Source organism: Magallana gigas, chromosome 10 (assembly GCF_963853765.1).
Source record: "Magallana gigas chromosome 10, xbMagGiga1.1, whole genome shotgun sequence".
Taxonomy (NCBI): Eukaryota; Metazoa; Mollusca; class Bivalvia; order Ostreida; family Ostreidae; genus Magallana; species Magallana gigas.
This window is the reverse complement of record NC_088862.1, coordinates 16,661,926-16,689,128: the sequence shown is the minus strand read 5'-3', so window position 1 is coordinate 16,689,128 and position 27,203 is coordinate 16,661,926. Positions and strand designations below refer to the sequence as shown.

The window sequence follows — 27,203 nt, the reverse complement described above, 5'->3', positions numbered from 1 at the left end:
CTGGATAGATTTATATTGACTGTACACAAATAACAAAGCTTGAGAGATACTAGTATGGTCATTTACATCTCTCCCTATCACAGTGCCAGTTGTTGTAAGGCCTGTAAATCGTTTGCGATGGAGACCTAAGTGTGGCTATTGGTGTTTCAAACCTAGAAGAAAATGGAATGTATATAGACACACAGGAACTTATCAAATATAACAGCTGGCCCATGGGCCGTGATGGTCATCTGAGTCCCTTTCTCTATCACAATGAAATGAAATGCTCTTTAAGACATTGAACTATTATTTTTAAAAACGTGCACTGCATGGCAGAATGATAATAAATTGGTCCCGATTCTTGCAAAGCAAACTGGTATTTGCATACATATGTATATAAAGGATTAAGAAGGTCTCATCTCTTCCTCCTATACACATTTTGGCTACACACCAACTCTACTTAATACTTACTAGAGAAAAGGTTTAAATTGTTCAAAATTAAGGACTAAGAAGGATGGATGACAATCAAAGTCAGACGACGGACTAAAAACCCATATATATATATACTTTAAGTTAATAAAGTCAGCTCAGGGACTCAGGTGACCTAATTGAAAAATTCCAAGAATACAATTTTACAATTTAAAAAAAAATGTATATTGATTTGAATTTTTTAAAATATCCTTGATGGCTAAGATATGTGATTCAGGATAATTTATCAAATACATGTATATCAAAAACCTTTTCTTTGGTTCCTGTTTAAATTTCCGTCTCTTGCGTTGTTCTTCTTTCTTTCGGAGATAGAACAGACCGATAATGATAATGCCCAGCAACAGAACCACAAGTGCCGACACTCCGAGCGCGACGCTTAATATCAAACCGTCGTTATCTGGTGAGAAAAAATAAACATGTCTATTCATTTACTTTTTTGATAGTGGTGGATTGCCAATTTAAAAAATAAATAAATTCTAAAGTGGGGGGGGGGGATTAATGAGAATGGGCCTCTCTCATGATATGCGATGGTATTTTCATTTATTTTCAAGTTAAGAAAACAATCTGACACTTTTCTGAACCTAGGGGTCATTAAAATTTTAAGAAGCTTGGTGGTCAACAAGATATAGCCATCAAATCCTCCTTATAATTTTAGATATTTAGATTTAAATTAACTGCTATTTTTGTATAGAAAACTTGCGTATATTTTTTATATTGGAATATTTTCATATTTATATGCTTTATATACAAAGCTCTTTCTAAATGAGATAAATACCTTCTAAAAATTGACACGACCATTAAACCCTCTTAAAGTTGAACATCTAACATTAAGGTTGCTTCCATTTTATAAATTTAAAACTCCATCAGTCCATTAGAAGAAATATGTTTCATTTAACATATTTTTTAAATGTAAGTACATAAAAACTTATTCATATACATGTTCAACATCTACCAACTCCCTCGCCTAATAATTGACTCCCACGCCTAATAATTGACTCCCACGCCTAATAATTGACTCCCACGCCTAATAATTGACTCCAACGCCTAATAATTTGATGGACTTTGACTCTTTATGTCAAAGGGGTATGCTATGATTCAATCGAAACATAATGCAAGCTTGAATCATTTATGTTAGAAGCCAACGCTGCATTTGACACTGTCAACGAACTAAAAAAATATGCACATACCTGGGCGCATACGTTTTTTAGCCCTGAAAGATAAAATGAAATTTTACAGATACTAAATTTGATGGAATAGATTTCACATATATCACATGTTCTTCACAGTTTGTAAAAGCACGTGTCTGACTGTACTTACACACACATGGCGGTCGATTCGTCACATTGTTCTCCGACTCTACACGTGACATACGATTGCGCAATATCACAAGCTTTGATACGTCCGCTGAATGTAACTGGAATATATAAATCATAATGATACTCATTTGTAAAAAAAGAGTTATATTGCCTCTGACTGACAGACGCTCTGTGATTGGATGATACTCGTCATGTGACTGCCGGTTACAAAAAAAAGAAGGGAAAATAAGACCGTCATGGCAACATAACATTCAGAACGTGTCCCTCATTGCATTTTATTTTTAATATATAAACAAGTTTGTGTACTATCTACGATTTAAAATCATTTAACGGGTTGTTGCTTTGGCTCATCTTTCCTGGACGTTGACAACCCGACAAAATCTCATAGACAGTGAGTAACAATATCATTAATTATCTTAATCACGACTTCATATAAAAAACACGAACTCAGTCTTACTGTTTGTTGTTCCTCCCTCTAACATGAGAACGAGTTTGGCGAACGTTGTTGTTGATCCTCCAATGGTTAGGGACGACCCCCCGGTAGAGAATGTAGACCAGGCCTTAGACAGAGAGGCTGTACTTTTAGACATACTGTTCCCACCCAGCACCACATCATGGTAAATAACTAGCTCACTCCTCGTGGGGATCGTTCTTCTTTTACGTCTGGCAGGCATTGATCTATACAAATGTAAGTTATATTGAATATTTGAGACTTTTTTACTACATGTGTATAATATGTTCTCTAAATGTTAAGTAATCAACCAAAGACTTAGTTTTATTATCAAATGAATGAAATGTACAAGGTGTACCCCAATGTTTACTAATATTTGATTAGGTAAATATCCCCACATTCATATACATGTACAATTTTTAATATCAAATGAATGAACTGTACAAGGTGTACCCCAATGTTTACTAATATTTGATTAGGTAAATATCCCTCATAAACATTCATATACACGTACATGTATTACAATTCTACATGTATCCGAGTTTCAAACATTTACGAGTACCTAGCACGTATATTGAAATAATGGTAACAAATATAGACATTAACAGTAATAATAACAGTTCATATTTGAAATATCATATGATCTTGAAGGTTGAACGTTCAGAAAAGTTATAAAGAGTGCATGATGGTCATGGTCATTTTTATACTTTTTTATAATACTTTATTAATCTCCTTTAATAGAAAGGCGTCAATGCATAAAGATATAAGAAAATATCATATTCAAATTTGAAATCTACAATATAAAGAGGTTTTCTTCACTTAAATTATCATAGTTAAAGAAATCATATCAATATTTTACGACAGATCCGATGGTTAGTTTGTTGACAACCCAGCCTCTTTAATATATATCCAACGTATATCCAACTGATCAATAGTATATTATATTGTTATTGTACGTATCAGATATTTAAATCAAACTTTTATTGTTAATACATGTATACTTACTCAACGGTGATATTTTTTATGTTAAGTGACTTAAAATTCTCAATTCTTGAGCGATAGAAATTCTCAAGCTGAAAAAGAAAAAAAAACCGCAACAATGATTGATAAATGAGGGATGGACTTCATTTTTATTGAAATCAATACGAGTAATCTAAGTATCTGAATCTGAATTTTGAATCAAAAAACCTAATAAATAATATCTTTAAAATTTAAAAGTGTATGTGACACATACTGCATGATGACGTCACTTACTGATATCTGACTCTCCGCTTCCAAGGTGTTGTACTCTGGAGATGTTTTGTTGGCGACATTTGTCACTATCACATTTGCGAGAGTAAATATCAACTCAAATACCAAATCCTGTACAGCTGAAATATGAAACCGTTCGTATACAATTTAGCACATAATACTTTTCTTTTGAACAGAGGATTAACACCTAATATTAATTTTATAAATATATTTCCCTGTATGAATCATAAAAATACGCTTATCCTTAAAATTTGATTTTTTGCTTTATTGTAAAAAAAACACCAAAAAAAACACGGATGCGTTAATAATTCTAAACGATATCTTCATCGGGATATACTTTTGGTTGGTGTGTAATTAGAATTCACAGAATTTGATCATATGATCAACCAAGTTCATATCCCTGATGAACTATTTAACAGAAAAACGCAAGTTTTCATACTATTGTTCCAATAATGAATAGTTTGCGCTTTATTTCCGGATCCGTCTACCATTTTGACTGTCAACGAGTACTCTCCATTTCGCAAATCTGTTCCCACCCACTCGTTATTGCAAGATTCATTTTTATCCTTAACTGGAGAATGAACAGTGCAAAGTGACGTCACTGCTTCATCTGTCGTCCATGACAACGATATGCTTCCGTTAGTCAGAGTTGGTGGTGAACCTATCCAACGAAGTGACGGCGGTGTGACGTCATCTGTGAATGAGATAATGAATGACATAGATTTTGTTGACCAAAAAAGCATAAAATATGCTTTTCTTAGAAAAATTCTTAGACAAAAAATATACCACAGATTCTGTATACTTGTTTAAAAATATCCAATATGTCATCCAACGTAAGCAAAGATAACAGATATTCGAAAAGAAAATTTTTCTGTACATATCAAAAAAAATTTTCCAGAATGACAGCCAAAAGCAAAAATTATTATAAATATTTTGACAAGATTTAACAATATTCTTACGTGGGAATAACTTACACATAATCGGCTTTATTTCCCACGCAAATAAAAAAGAATATTGTTTGTACCATTTACTATGTATGCAAAATTTTTACAAGTACAGTTTATACAAAATTATTACAAGTACAGTTTTTATAAAATTATTACAAGTACACAAGTTTATACAGTTTTATGGAATTTTATTTCTAAACGTAAAAAACTGACCTACCACTTTAGACACACAAACATAATAACACTGTATTAAACATTAAAATGGACATTCAAAATGCCACCTTGACAAATGCATTTTTCAAAGTATCAAAACTTCACTTTTATCCTTTATTTTACAACGATTGAAAAGCAAATTCTACGACTTATACCAATATCTCTCATTGGCACGGGTGTTAGCGCAAGGGGGTCAATAGCATTAACATTATCAGGTAATACGTTTGCATTAATTGGTTTCGTTATGTTTTAAAGATTTGTTTTTAAATTTCAATCATTTAATATAATATATGACATTAAATCATTCGTATCCTCGTACGAAAAATTTTTAGTTCTCATATGGCAAATTATTGACCTCAAAAGAGAGAAATTAAGTAGGCCTAACTGGATTTTCAATTAAACCAACATCATTTTTATAGCTATTCTAACTACATGTATTATTTAGTAAAGACAATTCCACTTTATTTAATTAGAAATTTAATGTTTTTATATTATAATGCAAAGCTTTTTTTCTAAAGCGTTATAATATACATGTTCATGTAGTCTAAAATTGGTAACAACCGCCTAGTTCTCTTACATTTTAAGTCATTTGAAAAAAAAAAACTTCGATCAACTATTACCATTGATCCATTGGTGACGGGACGGCCCTCCGACGTTTCCGGAAGTGTCTATCAAGGTAACACCGAGAGTAAAAGATCCCGGGGGAAGGTTAACGCCCACCCAGCTCCCATTACATGATACATTCCTGTAGAAGTTTGCAGGTCCCCGAATTTCACAGCTGCCGTTTACGGGTTCAGAGACATTCCATTGTATTGTTGCGTTACTATAAGTTTTACTTGGGATCTTGGTAAAAGTTACCCTTGGTCTAATCGTATCCACTGAAGAAAAGAATAATTATATGTTTCAATGTTTCTTTATAATATTCCATTGCTTGTATGAACAATGATATGATTTCATTGAGGAAAACAACTTTCTTATACTAGAAAATTTGTCAAGTCTTTAAAAATTTTCAGTGTTTAAAAAAACATTACTTATAAAGTGACTTCAATTAATAAATTAAAAGTTATGCGTGACAATACCATGTACGAGCATAAAGAATAGAAATATAAAATTCTGTGTGTGTTTTCTTCTTCCAATATTCACCGTTTAGCCACTTATGAACAAATGGCCCTGCAGCGTTGTTTCCTCGATCCAGCAAGCGAATACCGAGTTCGTAGCTCCCTCCTAGAAGACTGAATCCAGACCACAAGCCAGTATCACAGGAAAACACCACAGTCGTAAATGGCGTGGTCAGGGTGCAATTGGCTGATGCTGGCTCATTTACTGACCACGTGATCCATGCATGGTTTACAGTAAGGGCTTCTTTTCGTATTAAAGTAAGTACCGGCGGAGTCGTGTCTTCTGCAACGTTAACAATAATAACAGGATTTCTACAATTTAAAATGACATATACATCCTGAAAACTATTTTAAACTCACCTTTGCAAATTCTTTTTTTTTTTTAATTTTTTGACAATTTTATTAGAAAGAAATTTCAATATTTGCCCTAAAATTCAAAAAATTTTAAAATCACATAAAAATACAAATATACCATCTTGAACATGTTTGTATATAAAGTACCAAGTTATGCACTTTTACATGAATCTTGTTCCAAAAAATAATTATGACTTCAACATTCTGGCATATTTCTAAGATTTGGTAAAAAAAAATGAAGCCGTACCCGTCCACCACAACGAAATTAATATATGTTATGTTATATCACATGAAAAAGTTATATAAATTTGAGTTTTATCGTGGGCGACAGCTGAAGACATATTTTATTATTAAATCAAAGGCCTGAAGGCCTGAGCGGCGCATCGCATTGAGGGTAGATTAGCTGCAATAATGGAGCTCTCTCCCGATTTTTTTTTTGGGAGAGGGCTACAACTCCATAGCATCTCCGTAATGGTGCAAGTGTGATTTACTCCCACAACGATTTCGTCTCAAATCGTATATAAATGACAATAACATTAGCATTTCTTACCTGAACTCAAACATTGTAGATGTCTATGGCATAAATTAATCAAAAATATCAAGTATAGTCCATATATCGGTTATTTTTCGTGTATGTCAACAACATAAGTTGAATTTGTCCGCCATGTTTACTGACCTTGACCGGTATTATTTTTGGACAGCCAATGAGAATTCAGGAGCGGATCTTGAAGTGAATATAGGAATTCCCCTATTATAAACATAATTAACACGGTAGATATGAATTTCTATTATATATCATTTCCTTAAATGATGTTTTAGTGATAGAAGGAGGTAAGATCGATTATCTAGACTGACATTCACGCGAGAACTGGTATGGCTGCTGAAAAAGACGACTGGTAAACATGCTGATGTGTTTTATCTGGTTTTGATTTATATACGGTTAGTTTGTTCAACCTGAATTAAAAAATCATTTTATCTAAAGGAAGTCAAATATAAAATCGATCTTTTCAGACCGAAGTCAGTCGCATTAAAAAATTATTTTTTGCACCGTTACGGAGATCCTATGGAATTGTAGTCAGTAGATCTCTCCAGTAAAAATCAGATAAAAAATATATCGGAGAGGGCTATATTATTGCAGCTAAGGGTAGCTAATTAAAAACATCACTACAAGTTGTTAAATATCGCCATTCTACATGGGGAAGGTGGCGCGCTTTTCCTCATTCAGTTGGAAATCGTCTTATTCGTTTTATCAAGTGATAAAATACGAAATTTGTTCCTAGCTATAGGAAGACAGCCACTTACCCTCATTTTAATATAAAGATTTTATATACGAAATTATTACATTCTTTTACCTCCGATATTCAAACAATTAACGTCACCGCTTTTTTAATTGAAGAACGAACTGTTGTTATGCAAATTATCTCATCGGTTGACTGGTCCTCTGTCCCTATCATACATTGCAGGCATTGCCAGTCTATCGCACCTGCGTATTAATCTTTGTTTTGTTCTTTAATTGATGTTGATGTTTTTTCAATGTGTAAAGGAGATATCTGTTGTAATGATTTGTTGATATTTTTAAAACGCATACTGAATATATATTCCTGGTTGAAAAAACGTAACAATCATAACGGCACTATATATTAAATGGCGCATTGATACTTGAGTTTTATGACGCCGCTTGTATATAAGCCGAGAGAAGCGAGCTGACAGCAATGAGGCTACATCGCTGATAGCGATGCGCCTAAAAAAAAACACTAAGGAACTTGTGTCTTCTGTTCTGTTCTATGAAAATTACAGGAAAATGGACTGTTTATGACGTCACAATTAACCTTGGTAAAGTCTAATCAGGTAACTTTTTATATATGGACTCTATGAATTTATGGGTTTTCTTGTGTAAATGTACGTTACAATTCAACTGTTTGTGATATTTTTAAAAATCACTCTAAAATAGGGCAAAGTATGACTGAAACTGTACCTAGTTCTTTAGACATTGCAGGCAAAAAGAAGATGATAACATATGAAATAGTCACAAAGAGACAAGTAACGGAAGGATTTGGACCTAAAGGCTTACTTAAAACTATGGGCTAAGGTGAGATAACATATCTGGATAACTTTTTTACAGACAGCAACAGAAACACCTAATGACTTTGTAGCCAGCTGTAGGTATCCTCATTATAGACCAGAAAGACGGACTTACTATTGTACCAGGTATACTTGTATGTTGATGCAAAATTCCTTGATTTGTCTCGAGCATCTATTTCAATGGTAACGTTCCCTTCTGGCAAAAATGTTCCACTCCAACTATTATCACAGGGAGAAAACTCAGTGGTTAATGAAGTTTTGATCACGCATGTTGATGCTGCGTACTCATTGTAAGTCCAGGTGAGAGTGGCGTTATCGGAAGACTTGTCCCTGAATGGGGAACTTGTCAGTCTCAGCTCTGGGGGTTTTACATCTCCTTCACGAAAAAGTAAGAATATTGAGGAGGGTGAATGCAAAAATATACTAATAAGATTTACCTCAAAATATTAAATATGACTTTAGCCATCAACTATCTTGTCATGTTGTAAATTTTGAATTTACTGGGTGGGTGTAAATACAAAATTTACAACATGACAACAAAAACTGAATATTTTCCTGCATTTGTAAGAATTGCATTCGGATTGTCTACAAATGGACTGAGTCATTAAGACTTTTATGGTCTAAAAATGTAAAATAAGTAAATAAAATGGGAAGTAAAGGATGACTCTTACTGTTGTACCATCTGTGTTGGAATGGACCTGCCATGTTTAACGACTGGTCATAAACAGTGACATTAAGGATAAAATCTCCTTCCGGTAAATAGTCCTCACTCCAGACTTTGTCGCAGACTACTGACCGATAAAAAGAGGAAGGGCCCTGGACTTCACACACTCCATCAGCTTCCTCGTTAGTCACCCAGGTGATGTTAGCCTTGCTCAGAGAAAGGGCAGGCTTCCTTGTGAATGTCAGGATCGGTGGCGTGACGTCAACTTAGATAAAATCATAATAGAGAAAACGAAGTTTAAGAGACGTTCTGGCCAACAAATTAACCATCAGATATATCTTTAATTTTCAAAAACGATTTGTTAAGCTATAAATGAAATATTTAGTAAAGAAAAATTCCATATATTTTATTCTCTAAATTTGAATGTTTTATTTCCTATATTTTCATACAGAACTCTTCTTTTTAAGGAGATTAAAACTGTCGATAAATGGCCACGACAACCAGCCCCTTTAACAGCGTAACATTACACAAATAATGATATGATACAACATTTTAATGCCTAATACACTACTGTTTAACTAAAGATTTTTCTCGCGTTGAATTGTCCCCCTTCTACACCACAGTGTAGCAAACAGTTTTGCCTCGTCTTGAATTCGTTCCGACACATTACCAATTAATTGAGATTTTTTTTTTAAATCGCCCAGTCTAAAATTCGCACAAGGGCGAAAAGTTTCCAGTATACACTTTAAAATAACGAGACAGTCCGGCGTAAGAAAGTGATATCATTATTAACATATACATACTGTTTGTCCATGTATGCCTAAATGGTCCTCCGATGTGACCAGCCGTATCGACAAGAACGATGCTGATTTGGTAAGGACCACGTCGTAAATCAATAGCTTCCCATCGGTCAATGCAGGATTCATATACTAAGGTACCGTTTGGAAATGTTACAGTGCAATTAGATGATACAACTGGCTCACTAACAGTCCAAGTGATAGACGCATTGCTCCTTGTCAGTGAATGATTCAATACAAATCTGAGACTTGGCGGCGTTACGTCAACTATAAAAACGTAGATATTATTTATTAACATTTTATTCAATAAGAAAAAAAATACATAACCAATACACATGTGCATGGAAAAATACGTACTAACGACCCATATATGTTCATACGGTCCGGCTTTATTCCCGTTCAAATCTTCTATCTTGATACTAATGGCATAGTTTCCTGGGATCAAGATGTTCTGGCTATAGGAGCCGCGACAGTTTACTATTGATGAACTTGCAGGTGTTGTTAAGTTACAATGCTCCATAGAAAGGGACTCGCTCACAGTCCAAGTCATAGAGAACGTGTCATTGTCGTTGACTTGTGTTGGATTTGATACAAAGGTGAGAGAGGGTGGAGTTCGATCAACTGTGTAAAGATAATGCAATTGAAAACAAGAGAATGAACAAACAATGAATAGAGTTAATACTAAATTCACCTGGTCAATATCTAATTATAGATTCTATTATTGCTGCAAGAACTTAACTTCATCACATTTAACATATTAATAGCCATATTCCTTATTTTGTGTAGGGGATAAATGCATAAAAGGCAAAATACGTACTAACAATCCACTGATGTTCATACGGCTCCGCTTTGATTCCATTAACATCTTCTAATTCTATGCTAATGGAATAGTTTCCTGGGTCCAAGAAGATCTGGTTGAAAGATCCGCGACAGTTTACAATTGATGAACTTGTAGGTGTTGTCAAGTTACAGCGCTCCATAGAGAGAGATTCGCTTACAGTCCAAGTCATAGAGAACGTCTCATTTTCGTTGACTTGTGTTGGATTTGATGCAAAGGTGAGAGATGGTGGTGTTCGATCAACTGTATAGAGTATGGTAATGAAGGGTTGAGAGCTCATCAAGACGATACATCACCATTTTTTTAACAATATCATTTTTATAGTATCATTATATGAAACAAGAACAATAACATATAATTTTAAAGGGGCATGGTCACGATTTTGATCAGAATTTTTATTTTTTTATTTTTTATGTTTACAATGTTTCAGTTAGGCATTTTTAATAGGCAAACATTTGAGTGTCATTTGTTGAGTTATTAGCGAGTTACAGAGCTTATAATTCTTCGCTATATAAACAAAGCGTTTGTTTACATTTTGAATGTTGAAGTGAAAATTCCAGTTTTAGACCAAAAATGAATGTGTTAATCGTTAGAAACTGTTTATTTCTGCTTAAAATGAATAATTAGATGGTCAAACCAGCTTTAAAATTTTTTTTACTGGTATATTGAACCTTTGTAAACAAAAACAAGGCACGAGCCTTGTTTACGTGACGAAGAATTGTAAGCCCTGTATCTTGCTTAAAACTCAACGACTGGCACCCAAATTTCATTTGATCATTAGAAATGCATGCCTAAAGCATTGCAAAAAATAAAAACAGAAAAATAAAATTTGACCAAAATCGTGACCATGCCCCTTTTAATGTGTTGTGAAATTGTTTGTTTCAATCGATTAGATTGAATACCATCGCTGCTCAGTGGTTAAAGTATCAATTGTGTGAACGGCAGATTAGCAGTCTAAATCAATGTTTTGTTTTAAAAAGTGATATTTTAAATATGTAGATGAACAGGTTGTTATACACAAACCATATAGATATTTAAAAAAAATCGTGATTGAGACCAAGTAATCTTTATCTCATCTTAAATCTTCATAATATGTCCCAACTAACAAACTATTTGTACCTTAGAAAACAACATACCAACAAGCCACTGATGTTCGTACGGCCCAGCTTTGTTTCCATTCAAATCTTCTAATTCGATTTTAATGGAATAGTTTCCTGCGACCAAGTTGTTTTGGCTGATGTAACTGCGACAGTTAACTAATAATGAACTTGTAGGTGTTGTCAGGTTACAGCGTTCCATAGAGAGAGATTCGCTCACAGTCCAAGTCATAGAGAACGTCTCGTTGTCGCTGACTTGTGTTGGGTTAAATACAAAATTGAGGGAAGGTGGAGTTCGATCAACTGTGTAATGATAAGTTAGTTAGAATATTCTATTTAGATAGAATTTGATGCATTATAGTTATACATTTACAGACATGTTTACAAAATTTTTCTCAGATGTTCTTAGAGTGTTTCTGAGATAAAACGAAGTCAGTATATGTAAGTTAAGAACATCTAAAAATCAACGTCAAACACATTATGTTGAAAGATTGACTGTATCTCTAGCAATCGTTAATCATTTTGTATCGTCACATTTTTTTTCGTACATGTAGAATGAATTCGCGAGATAATAACATTGGAAATCATGAATTTTCATAGAGAAAAGAAATCATTAATAAGATAATAATTTTAAAGTAATCGTCAAATAATAGTATATTTCAATTTGTAAACACCCCCTCGCAAAAAGGATTTAGAAGAAAATTCAAATGCAATTTATTTTAGTACATTGTACATTTTGCCGTTATTCGCGAATTTCAGTCAAAATGAAAGATTTCACTTATATATATATATATATTCCAAAATGCAAAGAAAGTTTAAACTTAGGGATACTATGTTGTAAAAGTTTATTATAAGCAAACAACCTTGTTTTCAATATACATGTACTTGCAAATAATACCTGCAAAAATACGAAACATTTCTGAAAATTCTGAAAAAACGTTTATTTATTTCTTTATTGATATTAGAAATACCTGTACACGCAACGAGAAAACACCTTAATTATCCAAATAGTATAATTCATTTTAACGATTATCATGGCCATGTATGTTGATCGACAATGGAATAGTATATCTAGGTACATGACAAAAGCGTTCGTTTCTCATACCTACGGTGAAGTTCCAATAAAAGGGCTGAGTTATACCAGGCCACTCACTGATACAGCTTAAAGGCTGCGCGGCTACGGATCCTAGTAAATTAGGTTTTCACAATATTATATTTCATGATAAAAATTATAAATCACATTACCAGCCTTAATTAAGTATCATAATTAATACAGAAATAAAGCATTATATTTTCGATTAAGAGGCCGAATTTAGTTTTCATTGCGCATGTTTTTTGCGAATTCAAATGATATAAAATGTAATTATTGTTATACCTCTATGAAAATGAAATGTTTCTCTGCCATTTATTGATTTGAATAGAATAAACAGATTAAAATATTTAGATTTCTTAAGGACAAAATGTATGATATATATATATATATATATATATATATATATATATATATATATATATATATATATATATATATATATATATATAAAATATACTTGTAAATGGTTTTATAAATTAGCATTGACTCACCTGCCTCAAGGATAATGTAATACTGTCCACTTCCTAATAAATCGGGTCCTTTGAAATATGAAATAAGGTCGCTAATTAAAAAACTTTTCCGAAAAAAACATTACATCATATCTCATTTACTTTATTAAAAATGCAACCAAACGAGTCTATATCGCTCACCTAAGCAGCAACATTAAATTATTAACTTTCTCTTAGTCAAAAGCAACAAAAAAAAATATTTAAATGCAAACGCAAACATCTATCTATCATCTACCCATATACCTATATATTGAATTTCCAGATGTGTTATTTACTTATTAGCTTGCTTATATATTCATGTAAGATACACAAACTGTGTCAGTCATGATCTAACTAATAATACAAATATCTTTTCTACTTTTTCTATTGCACATTCTTATGTAGCATTACTCTTCCCAACAAGGTTTGATAGTTTGACTGAGAATCAAGCTCTTAAAAGTGTAACTACCTTCAATATCTTCTTGACAGAAAAAAACCATCTTTATATATGTTTCTATATTGCATTGCTCCATTCCATATTCTGAACTTTGTAGATGTTATGGTATATATAAACTAAAATGTCATTGAATATCTTTAAAATCATCTTGCTGTTATACAAATTTCAAAGATACAGTTCTTAAAAATGTTTTTTTTAAATAACAGTGTCTTATTGTTTAAACAGAACCTGAGTTCAATGTAATGTTATGTTTGAATAGAAATGGTCCAGAGTTGAAGAAGAGGTGATGGACATATGAATAACAAATTCATTAGACGACGAAACTGATACATTGTGGTCAGAAAACCTTACTTCGGTCTTCAACATAAATGAGCATGATAGGTTAAATTACCTGATGAGTTGCCCCAAGTCACAGTAACCATGCGATCGTCTAAAGTCGAAAACGAGGCAACATTTGGATCATTTAGATTAAGTCTATTGGCTTCAGTTCCATTTGAATGATGAATAATCATGTATTTATTCGTCGTTGGTCGATTAAACTATCAATATAATTTAAAGAGCATATGTACATGTAGAATATGTCATGAACATGTCATACATAGTTTTTGTCTTTAAGTTATTTCTTTTGTTAATGAAAAAATGTAATTTAAAATTTGAAATTATTAAAAAAAATGCTTACTTTTATATCCCTCACTGGTTATTGTTTGGGTTTGTTTATTTCTTATATAAAGTTAACATATATATTACTTGCTTGAGCATTATATTAATTTTTAATCAGGTTGATTAAGATTTCCTAAAATGATTTAATTTTGGGGTACAACATTAACTGTTTTTCACAAGATAAAATTTCACCTTTTTATCGAAACACATCCTAAATGTAATGTTGGATGTAGTACTGTCAATTTCTCCAGTTGGTGTCAAACAGTTTGGTCGAAGATTTATAGATGGTGGTGCTAGAATAGAAATTATTTTTTGTCCACAATAATATAAATGATATTTCGCATATCGAATATTTTTTTCATGATCTTAGAATCTATATTATGCTGAGATGTCGCAAATTGAGAAAATTTGAGCTCTTTTTTTAATGCTTTCTAACATAAGATCTAACTCACTTCCTTTCATCACATCAAAGCACATCATGCCTGAAGAGAGTCTGAAAGTAAAACAAAAGTTCAAAGATCAAGATAAACTAACGTACTGTGGTTTCATCAATATTCGTTGAATACCAATTTTCGTAGATTTCGTTGTTTAGTTGATCCACGAAATTAAATGTTCATTAAATTGCCTTTTCTATTCACACTTTGCATTGATAGGGTCATTGACCACGATTTTACGTATCCTTGAAACTGTAATTTTCACTTTATCCACGAAAATTGATACCCTTGAATATTAATGAAACCACAGTATTGCATTATTCAGGAGGACTAAATGGTCGAGACCATTTTTAGACTCATAGCATATTAGTCTTCTTTTAAAAAGTTTTGTATAAACTTAAGATATATAGGAAAATTCTCACACCTAAAATATTAACTAGTATATAATAAGTTATTTTCGCCCCCGTGTTATTTTAGTCCTTTTATACTTGCAAATGGCTTCGCCCAGTCTTATATTAGCCCAGGTACAGTTGTGTTAAGAAATAAATAGTTTTAGGCATTTGAATTTGCACAGTCTTTAATTCGCCCATTGACAACGAGGGCGAAAATAAAACGTATACTTCCCTGCATACAGTAATTTTTTCTCTATTAAAAATGGTTTTAATTATGGCTTAAAAATATCATCTTTAACATTTTAAAGAGGATTTGATGGGTTTTTTTGGGGTTGTTTTTTTTCTTTGACCATCCAGCCTCTTTAAGATCATTTTTCAATTTACGAATTTAAAATGAAACATACTTGTTATTGATCTCGGCACTATAACACACAAGATGTAATCCGTCTTGACTCTGCGTGGGTGACCACTTGACTGATATCGACCACTCCCGACCGGATTTGCCATACGGGGCTAAATTGCTCTTCGTTATTCCAGTAGGGCCCATTAAGAATATATTGGTTATTCTTAAATGAAATGTTTCGTAATGAAATTGACATCCTTTATATAAATTATAATTTGAATAATGATAAATGATGATGATGATAATACTGATAATGATAATAATAATGAATTAAATATATAAAGCCTTTTAACCAGTATGACATATTTAGCGACAAATGCTTTGTTTTCGATATACATGTGTAATCCTACCAATAACAAAGGTACATGTAAATAAACTGGTTTTTATAAATGAATAAAATGAATTTTGAAATGAAAAAGAGTTTCCCCATAATTTTTTTTTTTAAAAACTGTCAACATGAAATGAAAATTTTAAACACATTACAAAATTTAGAAATATAGTGCAATATTTCCCAAAATGAGCAGCAGAAGATTTTACTTAGGTATAGGTCTTACGTGTGAGCTGCACTTTTGGTTCTCGCTACCAATCTTGTAGTAAAGGTCGTGTTTACCACGTGGCAGCTAGCCTCAGGTGGGGTAGGGGATACAAAGGTGGGTCCATCATTACAAGCCAATGAGTCAGAAAAAACCAAGATCAAAAACTGTATGGGGACAGAGCTTAGAACGACTGAGGGAGAGGCGGCAGAAAAGTCCTCGATATAGAGACTGACTCCATAGATCCCTGTTCCAGACGTTGCATTGTAGGAAAATACACACGCATCCTGCAGTTTACAAACATAGGTACCGATTACAAAGCTCACCGAGACGAGGCAACACCTTTATGAGGCACCGCCTGTATGAGACCACCTTTATCATTTTATATGAAAGTCATACTTTATGATCTTGGATATTCCTGGATACTGTTTTTACACAATATCGTATATTATCTGTTAAAAAATTGTATGATAATCATATGTTCATTTCATACGGTATTATAAGATACAATATTTATAAATACAATAATATTAAATACAATATTGCATCATATCATACTTACAATATACATGTATATCATATATTACAATAAAATACTGTAATAAACAATGATGAGATATGATATTGTAACATATGATATGACATTGCATTGTGTTATAAATAATTGTATTTTACCTCATAATACAATATCATAATATATAATACAATATAGTATTTTGTTTTCCCTTGGACTGAAATGTCACACTTTCATTGGTTTACACATAGCACGTGATTGCCTCACATATCTCTATATTTGTTCGGTGAGAAATAATATAAGGCAATATAATCGTCATTAACCGACGCTTCGCTTACTCATTTCGACATTTCATAGTATTTAATACATAAACCGCATGCTGTAAGTTCTTTAAGTATTTGGAGTAGTTGCCCTTAGAATATTGACGTTACATTGTTTTGTCTGGAGCAGAACAAAATGGTAGCGTCAAAATTTGCTCAATGTCTGCAGAGGAAAGGGAGAACACATTTAAAATTGAATTGCAACAAAATATTGTAAGTAAACATGGGTAAAGCAAAAATGTTAAAAGAGAATTTGAAAGGTGAGATTGAGAATTTTGAAGAGTTTAAATTAGTTAAATTGGACGATATGTCAAGCATCTTGTACATGGCTTTGCGTAGATCATCGCTAATTGTGAATAAATATGTCGCTAAATAGCCCTCGGGAAAACAAAACACTTATAATGTTAGTTACTGACTCACTACGGAAATATATTGGGTTGATCAATCTCATAGAAGGCTCGGCTTCGCCTCGCCATCTATGAGATTGATCAACCCAATATATTTCCGTAGTGAGTCAGTAACTAACCTAATAAGTAATAATATGATACAATATCATCACATAATAAATCATAATATTGTAACATATGATATTATATGTATAAAATAGTATAATATTGTATTGTATGATATTGTATCATATTTGCTACATAAGATAAAATAATTTGATACAACATTGTATCATATCAAATGATACAATATCATGTGATAAAGAAAAAAAATCATATAATACAAAATTATATTAAACATATTGTATTATAAGATACAATAATATATATAACAATAGCATATAATACCATTTCATGTGATATAATCTAATATAATGTAAACCAATGTTATATTATACAATTCGTATGATACAATATTATATAATTTAATAATATCCTACAATACAATTTCCTGTGATATAATACTATATTAAAGAAACCAATAACATATTATACAATATGATATAATACAATATTATAATATTTATAATATCATATTATATAATACAAAATAATTTATTTGAATATCATATGTTACAGTATCATGTGATAATATAATAAATAAATAATACAATATCATATTATACAATATAGTATCATATTATACAAAACTATACATAACAATATCATGATACAATATCATATCATAAAATAACAAAAAATTGATACAATATCATATTGCATCATAACTTTTTACAATATAACTTATGATATTATATTGTATCATATTAAACAAAAGTGTATTATATTATACATTGTTATACTTTCATGTTAAATACTGAAATCTGATTGGTTAAGACGCAGTTAATAATATTTACTATTACCCTCAGCGTTAGCAACGCACTTGGCAACGGGTAACATTAAAAAATATTACATGCGCGAAAATTATGCGCGTACGGTTCGCAGTAGAATTCACGTTATTCCTATATAAAAGCAGTAAAATTTTCTTTAAAATTTTAAAAAAGACATTCAGTATAACAAAATAAATAGTGCCTGTTTGGGAGGATAACAGTTGAAATTGACACCCCTCGAAAACCATTGTCAACCTCCGCTTCGCGTCGGTTGACAATGGTTTTCTCGGGGTGTCAATTTCAACTGTTACCCTCCCAAACAGGCACTATTTATATAATACTATATCATCCGAATCATGTTATATTATTTAACAACAAACACATCTATCCATTAAACAGGTTTGAGTGAGGTAGGAGATTTTTTTAGCATCCTTGATAATGGAGGTCAGGCTCTGCATCTGAAGCTGTTTCATTTATACTATAGTTAATTCAACTATGCAGGCTATTATCTATAAAACATGTGACCTGTTCCAAAAAACTAAACCTCATCCAACATCCGAAACCTATGGCTCAGATTCAGCATTCGAGCCTGCCAGGTGCATCAGTATCATAAGACACACACCATCCATGCAAGTTTGGTGAAGTTAAGACCAGAAATACACCAAGATATATTTTTTAGTATCCTTAATAATGGATATCAAGCTCTGCATCTGAAGCTACCTCTGCGATTCGTTCACATTATAGTTTAATCAACTATGCAAATTTAAATTAGTACTACTATCTATCAAGCATGTGACCTGTTCCAAAAAACTTAACCTTATCCAGCATACGAAATCTATGGCTCAGATTCAGCATTCAAGCCTTTCAGGTCCATCAGTATCAAAAGACACACCACCCATGCAAGTTTGGTGAAGTAAGACCTACTATTCGTGCAAGTTTGATGAAGTTATGACCAGTAGTAAGTAAGAAATAATCATCAGAGGGCACTTGCTCCTGAAACTTTAACCAGCTCTAAAAACCTTAACCTCCTCCAGCATACGAAACCTATGGCTCAGATTCAGCATTTAAGCCTGTCTGGAGCATTATTATTATAAGACGCACCATCCATGCAAGTTTGGTGACGTTAAGACCAGTAGTAACTGAGATATAATCATAAGAGGGCACCTGCAAAAAAACTTTAACCAGCTCTAAAAACCTTAACCACCTCCAGCATACGAAACTATAGCTCAGATTCAGCATTCAAGCTGTCTGGTGCACCAGTATCATAAGACACACCATCCATGCAAGTTTGGTGAAGTTAAGACCAGTAGTAACTGAGATATAATCATCAGAGGGCACCTGCAACAAAAACTTTAACCAGCTCTAAAAACCTTAACCTCCTCCAGCATCTGGAATTTAGAACCCAGTCTGGAGCATCCAAGTTTTTCAAGTCCATAAGTAGGTCCAGATGCATCATCCGTGCCAGTTTGGTAAAGATAGGACAAGTAATAACTTAGATACAGGACCTGCAACAAAAACTTTAACCAGGTCCGGACGCCGACGCCGACGCCGACACCGACGCCGGGGGTATAGCATAAGCTCCCCTTGACTTCGTCTCGGTGAGCTTAAAAGTACACACGCATCCTACAGTTTACAAAAATTACACACGAATGCTACAGTTTACAAAAATCACACACGAATCCTGCAGTTTACAAAAATTACACACGCATCCTGCAGCTTACAAAATTTACACACGCATCCTGCAGTTTACAAAAATTAAACACGTATCCTACAGTTAACAAAAATCACACACGAATCCTGCAGTTTACAAAAATTACACATACATCCTGCAGTTTACAAAACTTTTCAGAAAGTCTTATCATTTTAATTGTATCACAAAAAGTTCAGTTATCATTTGCTTGGTAAAAAGATTATTGCAGCACATGCGCAAGCGCGGACCAAGAAACGGAGGGATAAGTTGGGGGGGGGGGGGGGGTCCGAGGGATATTTAATTTTGCCAGGGTGATCTAAGGTATAATTTTGGTAATTTAACTCTGAAAATTTAAACAATTTGAATTTTTCTGGAGACTTTCTCTTTATCGTACGCATAAGTGTTACAGATGAAAAAAATATAAAGTATTTCTTATTCAGTAAATTGATTTAAACCGATGTTTTACGGGTAGTTTTTAACTGAAGCATATAAGAACAAATATGATTACCCTTTAAAGCAATGTATTCTGATATTTTTACAATGCTATATGCGGGTACAATGTAGTTACGTGATCAAATCAAATCAACCAATTATTCTTCGGGCTTTAAAAGATTCGATCACGTGACTTTAAGGAATAAGATATCATTCTTTGGGTATTATGAGGTGATAATTTTGGTCGGGCGTGGTCAAATCTAATAAAATCCGAAGAGTTTTATGATAGATTTGATCATGCTTCGACCGAAATTATTACCTAATAATATTCAAAGAATCCCTATTATTTATATTATTTCGACTTTCTGCTCTTTTTAAAACAACATTTTAAAACCACAATTCTTTTCATGTTGCACATGCTATGTATTAATACGCGGCGCAGCCAATACCGTTTTTCGGTTATGATATAAGACACACCCATTTCGCTCATCTTTTATGAAATCATTGGGCTATATGCTTCAACGTTGATTCATAATGTTAGCACAGACAAAGACAGTTGAAAATGTTAATATATTCCAATAAACGTTTAAAAATGATTTCTTATTCCTTAAGACGAATGGATGGTTGTGGCATATTTAGGCCGCTATATATACCTCCTTCAAAAGAAGAGCTCTGTACAAAAAGTTAAAAAGGTAAAATGTTCAAACTTTAGAGGCTAAATATTTGGATTTTTTCTTTACTAAACATAGTGTATTGGCAAAAATATCACTTTTAAAAGTTTAAGGCAGATTCAATGGGTAATCTGATTAAAATAAGATCTTTAATCCGCTCTGAAAAATTTGATGTCGCTCTATACACAAAGATTAAGCGACATCGAATTTGTCGGAGCGGATCAAAGATCTGATTGTGTAGCGACATCGAATTTGTCGGAGCGGATCAAAAATCTTATCTTAATCAGATTGATTTGATAGGTAAGTTGTTTGACCACTTAGCCTCTGAAATAAACACGAACCGTGTCCAAAGCACTGCCTGGCAGGCCGGCACAGAGGTATCCACACTCGTTGGTGTCGAACGTTGTATTTGGTAATCGGCAGCGCACGATATCATTGTCTGCATCGATGACTGAGGAAGACAGAGAGAGAGAGAGAAAATCACTAGGCACACCGGGGTCGTACACAGTTTTAAAGAGGACTGGATGGCCGTCGCCATTTTTATACACATTTCTATAAGGTTTCCCGTCATTCTTACACAGTATACAGGACCACTAATACTTAGTAATCTCCATTATTAGAAGACGAACTTTGCAGGAAGAGATAGGAAAATGTCAATAATATTGGGAACACTTTTTGTATTCTATTAAATAATAGTTTAGTTGCTACAGAAATCATGTTTGATATTTTAAGGTAGATCTGACCACAAAGAACAGGGGCGTACAAGGCGTTGTATACCCCCAATTCGGAGCAATGAAGACGAACGAATTTCAGTTCAAGTTAGAATGTTAAGTTTTGACTTATATGCATTGTTTTCATTATAAATTTCACGATGGAAGTCAATATTGTGCTTTCATTCTATAAACACGACAGATATTGGATTCCAAATTAAGCTGCACATCGTTTTTTGCCTATATCTTGGATCATCCACTGTTCTTAATTGCAAAATAGGTATGAATGGGTCCTGACTCCATCCTAAAAGTACTTTTATTTAAAGAATAAGTTTAGTTTGACTTTTATTCTTGATTTTTGTCAAAAACGTTTTACTTCATTAATTATTGTCAAATAGTTAAATTTATTCACCCGTGCTCTTATGTGTCAACGTAGCTCAGTGTGATAAGCGGAGGGTCGTAGTCCATCCTTCTCCATGGAGAGGGTGTTCGAATCGTATAGACGGCGTTTTATTTTTAATTCATTTGCCTTTAAGTAAAAGTTGTTCTGCTTTTTTATTGATTATGAGAGAAATATCTAATACCATTTACATAATGACACAATTACGTAATGTTCATGTTCTGTACATACAATGTCGGATAAAAATAGCGCTTGCACAAGTATGAAATCATTCTGTAATGCTTAGAAATCAAATAAAACAAAGGAGATGAATACCAAGTTCATTTATTATTGTATATTATTTATTTGTCAGAGAATGCAGTTCTATATTATACATGTACTGATGCACAGTTTCAAATGTAAAGATTTTTTATATGTTCATATGCGATTTCAAAATCCTGGGTACGGGGGATTTGTCAGGCCTTGTACGCTCTTGTCCTTTGCTGACCATCCAGTCTCTATAAGGTATGAGACACCTCCATAATGTTAGGTAACTTTACTTCTTTCGAATGATCAATTACGATTTAGTTTAATACAGTTTATTTTCTTTCATTGTATTCATGTTAAACAGCATAGAGCAGTTAAAAACCTTAAAGTAAAAAAAAGATGCAAAAGTCTCAGTATGATTTGTAAATCAGTAACTGGATTTGATTCATTCTTTTCAAAAAATAGTCTATAGCTAAAAAAGAATCACATTTTGAAATTTTAGGTTTATCTGATGGTTAATTTATTGACTATCCAGCCTCCTTAATTGCCAAATATAAATCTTTAAAACATCTCAATAAAGGGATTGCAGATAATTTGTACGTTTAAAACATCACTGGAAGGGTTGTAATTTGTTTATGTTTAAGCCTTTATTGTAAAGCCTTTCGTAACCCAACCATGTAAGTTGGCTCGATGGTCACAGCCATTTTCAGACTGTATTGATCTCCATTTGAAAAAGAGCTCAATATAAAACTATAGAAAAATACCAAATTTAAGCGGTGAAATATATGGATATTTTCTTTACTAAATAATACCGAATATCCGGGTTTTTTTCGCGTGTTATAAAATTTGCGCAAATGGGAAAAATGTGTAATTTTTTTTATTTGCGTCTGTTCATTTTTTGCAATTTAAAAAGATTTCCAATAGCAAACAGTACCGGATTAAATTTCTTTGCGTTGTTTATTTGCGATGCAAAAATGATCGCGAAAATTAGATCATAGCAAAAATTACCGGATATACGGTAGTTTATAGCTAAACAAATCATATCTTAAAAGTTTAGTATATCTGACGTTAATTTGCTGACCATACAGCCTCCTTAATACGGTATAGAATTAAAACCTTTGTTTCTGGTCTAAAGTGCTTGTGTACGTTTTGGAGCTGTCACATTTGCAAAGGGCGACAAATGTGCTGATAACAAGATTCTAATTAAACAGGGTTCGATGGTGGTGGCCATTTTAAGACTATTTTGATCTCCTCGAGAAGACGAGCTATGTACACATAAAAATACATGTACTGTATAGGAAACTGTTCAAATTTTTAAAAGGTTACATTGTAAGGAATTTTGTTTAACTTATAATAAACACTGTGCAGGATAATTATGCCGGTCCCAAGGTGACATAATTGCATCCGTCTAAGCTGCATGTATCGAAAAATTCAAATATGCCATATGATAGATCGTTGCTTAAGGTGGTATGGGATATTTGGAATTTCCGGAATAAATTGAAAGTACTACCTATTGGAGTTTAAATTCCGACAGGATTTGAACAAAACTCCCATATGATTTTAAAATCCGATACGTAATCTGATTTTTTAAGGTAAATATCTCACCTGCCAGGTGAGACACACTTAAAAACAAGTGGTTAAATACTCTCTAGACAATGGTCTATCATTTTATATGCATGTATATTGATTTTTACGAAACTGCAAAAAAGCTACCTTGACACTGGCAATAATTTTCCGGCCCAGTGTTAATACACGTAGTTTGTAGCTTCAAAAATCATTTATAAAATTTAAGATAGATTTCATGACCCTTTTTTGTGGACCATATAGCCTCCTTAAGACCTTTGAATGGAGGCATTTTGCAAAACAAACTAAAGTAAAATCTGTCATCACTTTGAAAAAATGAAATTTAATAATTAAGAATAAGCACTAGATTTTCTTTCACTTCGATGACGATCGCAAGAAGTCGAGGAGATTGGAGACAATATAGTAAATTATAACTTGCACTGCATCGTAAGTTTAACACTTAAGATGTAAAATAGTAGAAGGTGAAAAATTAGAAAATAAAATGTAAAGAGTTTAAGATGTAGGAAATAAAATGTAAAAATATTTAGATGTAGAAAATAAAACGTGAAAAGGTTTAGATAGGAAAAAAAAAAAATCTTTTTTAATTAACCATTTTCAGTTGTATTTTCTATGTACATACTCGATGCAGTAAGTTCTAAATGTTTACCTGGTATTCGAAAGGAATGTTGGCACCCAGCCAGAAGACGAACTATTGGTGACATTGTAGCGACAGGTGAGGAGTTCATGACCCCAGTGTCAGCTCGGGGTCGGAGGTCAGCAGTCATGGTCATTCTCATGCTATCGGACGAGCCGCGATTTCTTATGTTTTGCCAACAACAATCTTCTAATCTAGACAATTCGGGTAAAACAAACATAAAATTATGAAACTTGAAAGTATTCTAAATTAAATGATTTAGGTAGCTTGTTAGTTTTCTGGCGTTAAAATAGGATTGGACACACAAAGTTAAGCGTGTTAAGTTTTAAATATTAAAAAAAATAAAACAATTGCAATTTTTCAAATATTTTTTTCTTCTGAAAAATGACGACTTAAGCAAAATTTGCAAAGCCTCGAGAGCGCGTAATCTAGAATTAAGGGGCCGGATGGTCGTAGCTATATTTAGGCTATATTTTCCTCCTTTAAATGAAGATATCTGTAAAAAGATATCGAAAAACGTTCAAATTATAATGCTAACATATTTGGATTATTTCTTCACTGAACAATAGTTTATGGCCCAAACTATCATATTTAAAAATTTAAGGTAGATCTGATCGTTAATCGGTTGACCATCCAGCTTCAGAGTTCAGGTGTTTCAGCCCTTCAGTTGACCCTGGCATTTACCTCTCTTACATCTATTCTTGGTTTTACGCTCGAAAAAAGTTGTGGTAGGATCTGTCAATAGACATTTTTACTATGAAGTGATTAGATTTGATCGAATGCCAATGTCATGCTACCGTATTTTAGAAAATTATTCAAAGATTGTTAAAGTTTACGTGGTGGACTCCTTAAGATGTTTTTTTCTAAAACAGTGTTTCGTACCACTTCGAAGTTTTTAAAGAATATTGATGAACCTGATCCAACTCACCTAAATGTGTACTTAATTCCGGGGATGGGGACATTAAATATAAATGAGTCCTCTGCGAGGGACCAGTCTTCCGATGCGCTGTAAGCAATGCATTTACCGTGCATAAGGCTGATTCTGTTTGATGAGTTGCAGCCCACCCTACAGTACAAATATGCCGACACAGTCAATGTTCCCTGGGTCGCTATCGTTGTGTCGTTACAAAAAGAGGAGCTACTGGAGGATCGTCTCCACGCCATCTGGTGGGAGATCTCAATCTAAAACAAATGAAAACTTGTGCATTTAAACTTATAAAATCATATATTTTCATCCTATCTGAGTACTTTCTCCTCTATTTCTTATGTAAGAAGATCGATTGTGATTCATAGCTCTACAGAAACTGACCGGGCTGAAATCTACACGATTCCTTTTGTAATCAGTTTATAAATATCGATCGATCGAAATTTTCAGCAACCTATTAAAAATCACGGACTGCACAAAATTAATAATGTCAGACTCAAACTCCATTCATCGAAGAATTGTTTTTTTTTTTTCTATCAACTTATTGATCTTAAATCAAGAAAAATTTCGGGTACTTGTACTTACTCTTCAAGAAAGAATAATTCAAAAATGAATTATAGTAGAAAGATTAAAATATATGCATAATCAATTAAATGCTTTCTTTTGGTGATTCATATGAGTATGAAGGAAGTGGTCATTGCAGAAAAAAATACATAACAGGCTAACGCAGTTTATGTAAAGTTCGATATCTTTATTTCTACATGGATCATCAAAGAGAGCATTTCATTGTTTAAATTACCGGTTCTTATATAAAAGCCATTTGATGCATATTTCATTTACCACCCCATCCCCTTAAAATCACTCAGCTAACCGTTCGTCGTTTAGTATATAAAGTAAAAGTCGCCCCTTCCACCATCACCTTTTCAAAGAAATTAAATGGCCGTGGTCTTTTGGTTCGATTTTACAAATAAATTCTGATTTTGTATTTTTTTTCCATCAAGAGGTTCTACAAAGTCGATATATAAAGCGGTACATTATATGTATGGGGCCACAATGGGGGGATAGACTTTAACATAGGAATATATAGAGAAAATCTTTTTAAAAATCTTCTTCTTAAAAACTATTAGGCCAAAAAAGCTTAAACTTGTGTTGAAGTATTCTCAGGTTGTGTTGATTCAAGTTTGTTTAAATATACCTGTGACGCGTTGGATGTCGGTTTCCATGACATCGAACCGCCCCTAAAATGAGAGCAGTCAGCAGACGACATCAGCCACGCACACAGCAGTGATATTGACAGCGGTACTCTCATCATCGTCAATATCCCTCCATCAGGTCACAGACAGCCAACGACAAAAATTAAGAAAGATGCACTGGAACTGAAAAGGGAGAGAGGCATACTTTGGTGAATTAATACCGTATCTTAGGTTATGTTCGCGATGATCTATTTTTCGCTTTTTACCCGTTGCATGTTTACTGTAAGAAATTTTTCGCAAATTAAGATTAAATGACGCAAATAAAAATGTTACATATTTACCCCCATTTTCCCAAATTGTGTGACACGTGAAAAACCAAGAAGTATGGTACATGTACAGCAGATATTATAAGACGCTGTTTGAAAATACATGTATCTCCGAAAAAATACTAAACAATTTAAAAAGAAAAAGAAACAACGCGTACTCTGGTGAAGTTATCAAATGGGTTGACCAATCCAGGGTAGCGAATTACAATAAATGCAGTTATTGTCC

General features: G+C 33.0%; 1 protein-coding gene across 2 annotated transcripts; it reads right to left on the bottom strand.

Annotated features, from left to right (window-relative positions):
* LOC105325405 (uncharacterized) lies at positions 1-26,829 on the bottom strand. Of its 2 annotated transcripts, XM_034461332.2 has the most exons (27): positions 26,654-26,829; positions 25,462-25,715; positions 24,546-24,727; positions 21,301-21,410; positions 16,078-16,343; positions 15,525-15,686; positions 14,747-14,787; positions 14,487-14,587; positions 14,026-14,173; positions 13,181-13,228; positions 12,702-12,782; positions 11,636-11,899; positions 10,479-10,742; positions 10,019-10,282; positions 9,668-9,928; positions 8,872-9,129; positions 8,316-8,576; positions 5,790-6,047; positions 5,267-5,524; positions 3,926-4,180; positions 3,490-3,605; positions 3,241-3,308; positions 2,242-2,462; positions 1,786-1,882; positions 1,656-1,678; positions 718-865; positions 1-152 (listed from the first exon to the last, which is right to left on the bottom strand). In XM_034461332.2, the coding sequence occupies exons 1-27, from the start codon at positions 26,768-26,770 to the stop codon at positions 59-61; spliced, it is 4,620 nt and encodes a 1,539-aa protein (XP_034317223.2). In that variant the 5' UTR covers positions 26,771-26,829; the 3' UTR covers positions 1-58. The 2 variants fall into 2 exon arrangements, with proteins under 2 accessions (XP_034317223.2, XP_034317224.2); XM_034461333.2 differs by lacking the exon at positions 10,479-10,742.
* Positions 26,830-27,203: the final 374 nt, after the last annotated feature.

What these genes read in the sequence shown, in the direction of transcription:
- LOC105325405 (XM_034461332.2), bottom strand. Translation starts at nt 26,770, where the DNA reads ATGATGAGAGTACCGCTGTCAATATCACTGCTGTGTGCGTGGCTGATG. An exon ending in AGTGCCGAGATCAATAACAA is followed by an intron (nt 14,788 to 15,524) that starts GTATGTTTCATT and finishes TTTTACTTTCAG; the next exon opens with ACTCTCTTCAGGCATGATGT. An exon ending in CGAACATCAGTGGCTTGTTG is followed by an intron (nt 10,743 to 11,635) that starts GTATGTTGTTTT and finishes TACTCTATACAG; the next exon opens with TTGATCGAACACCACCATCT.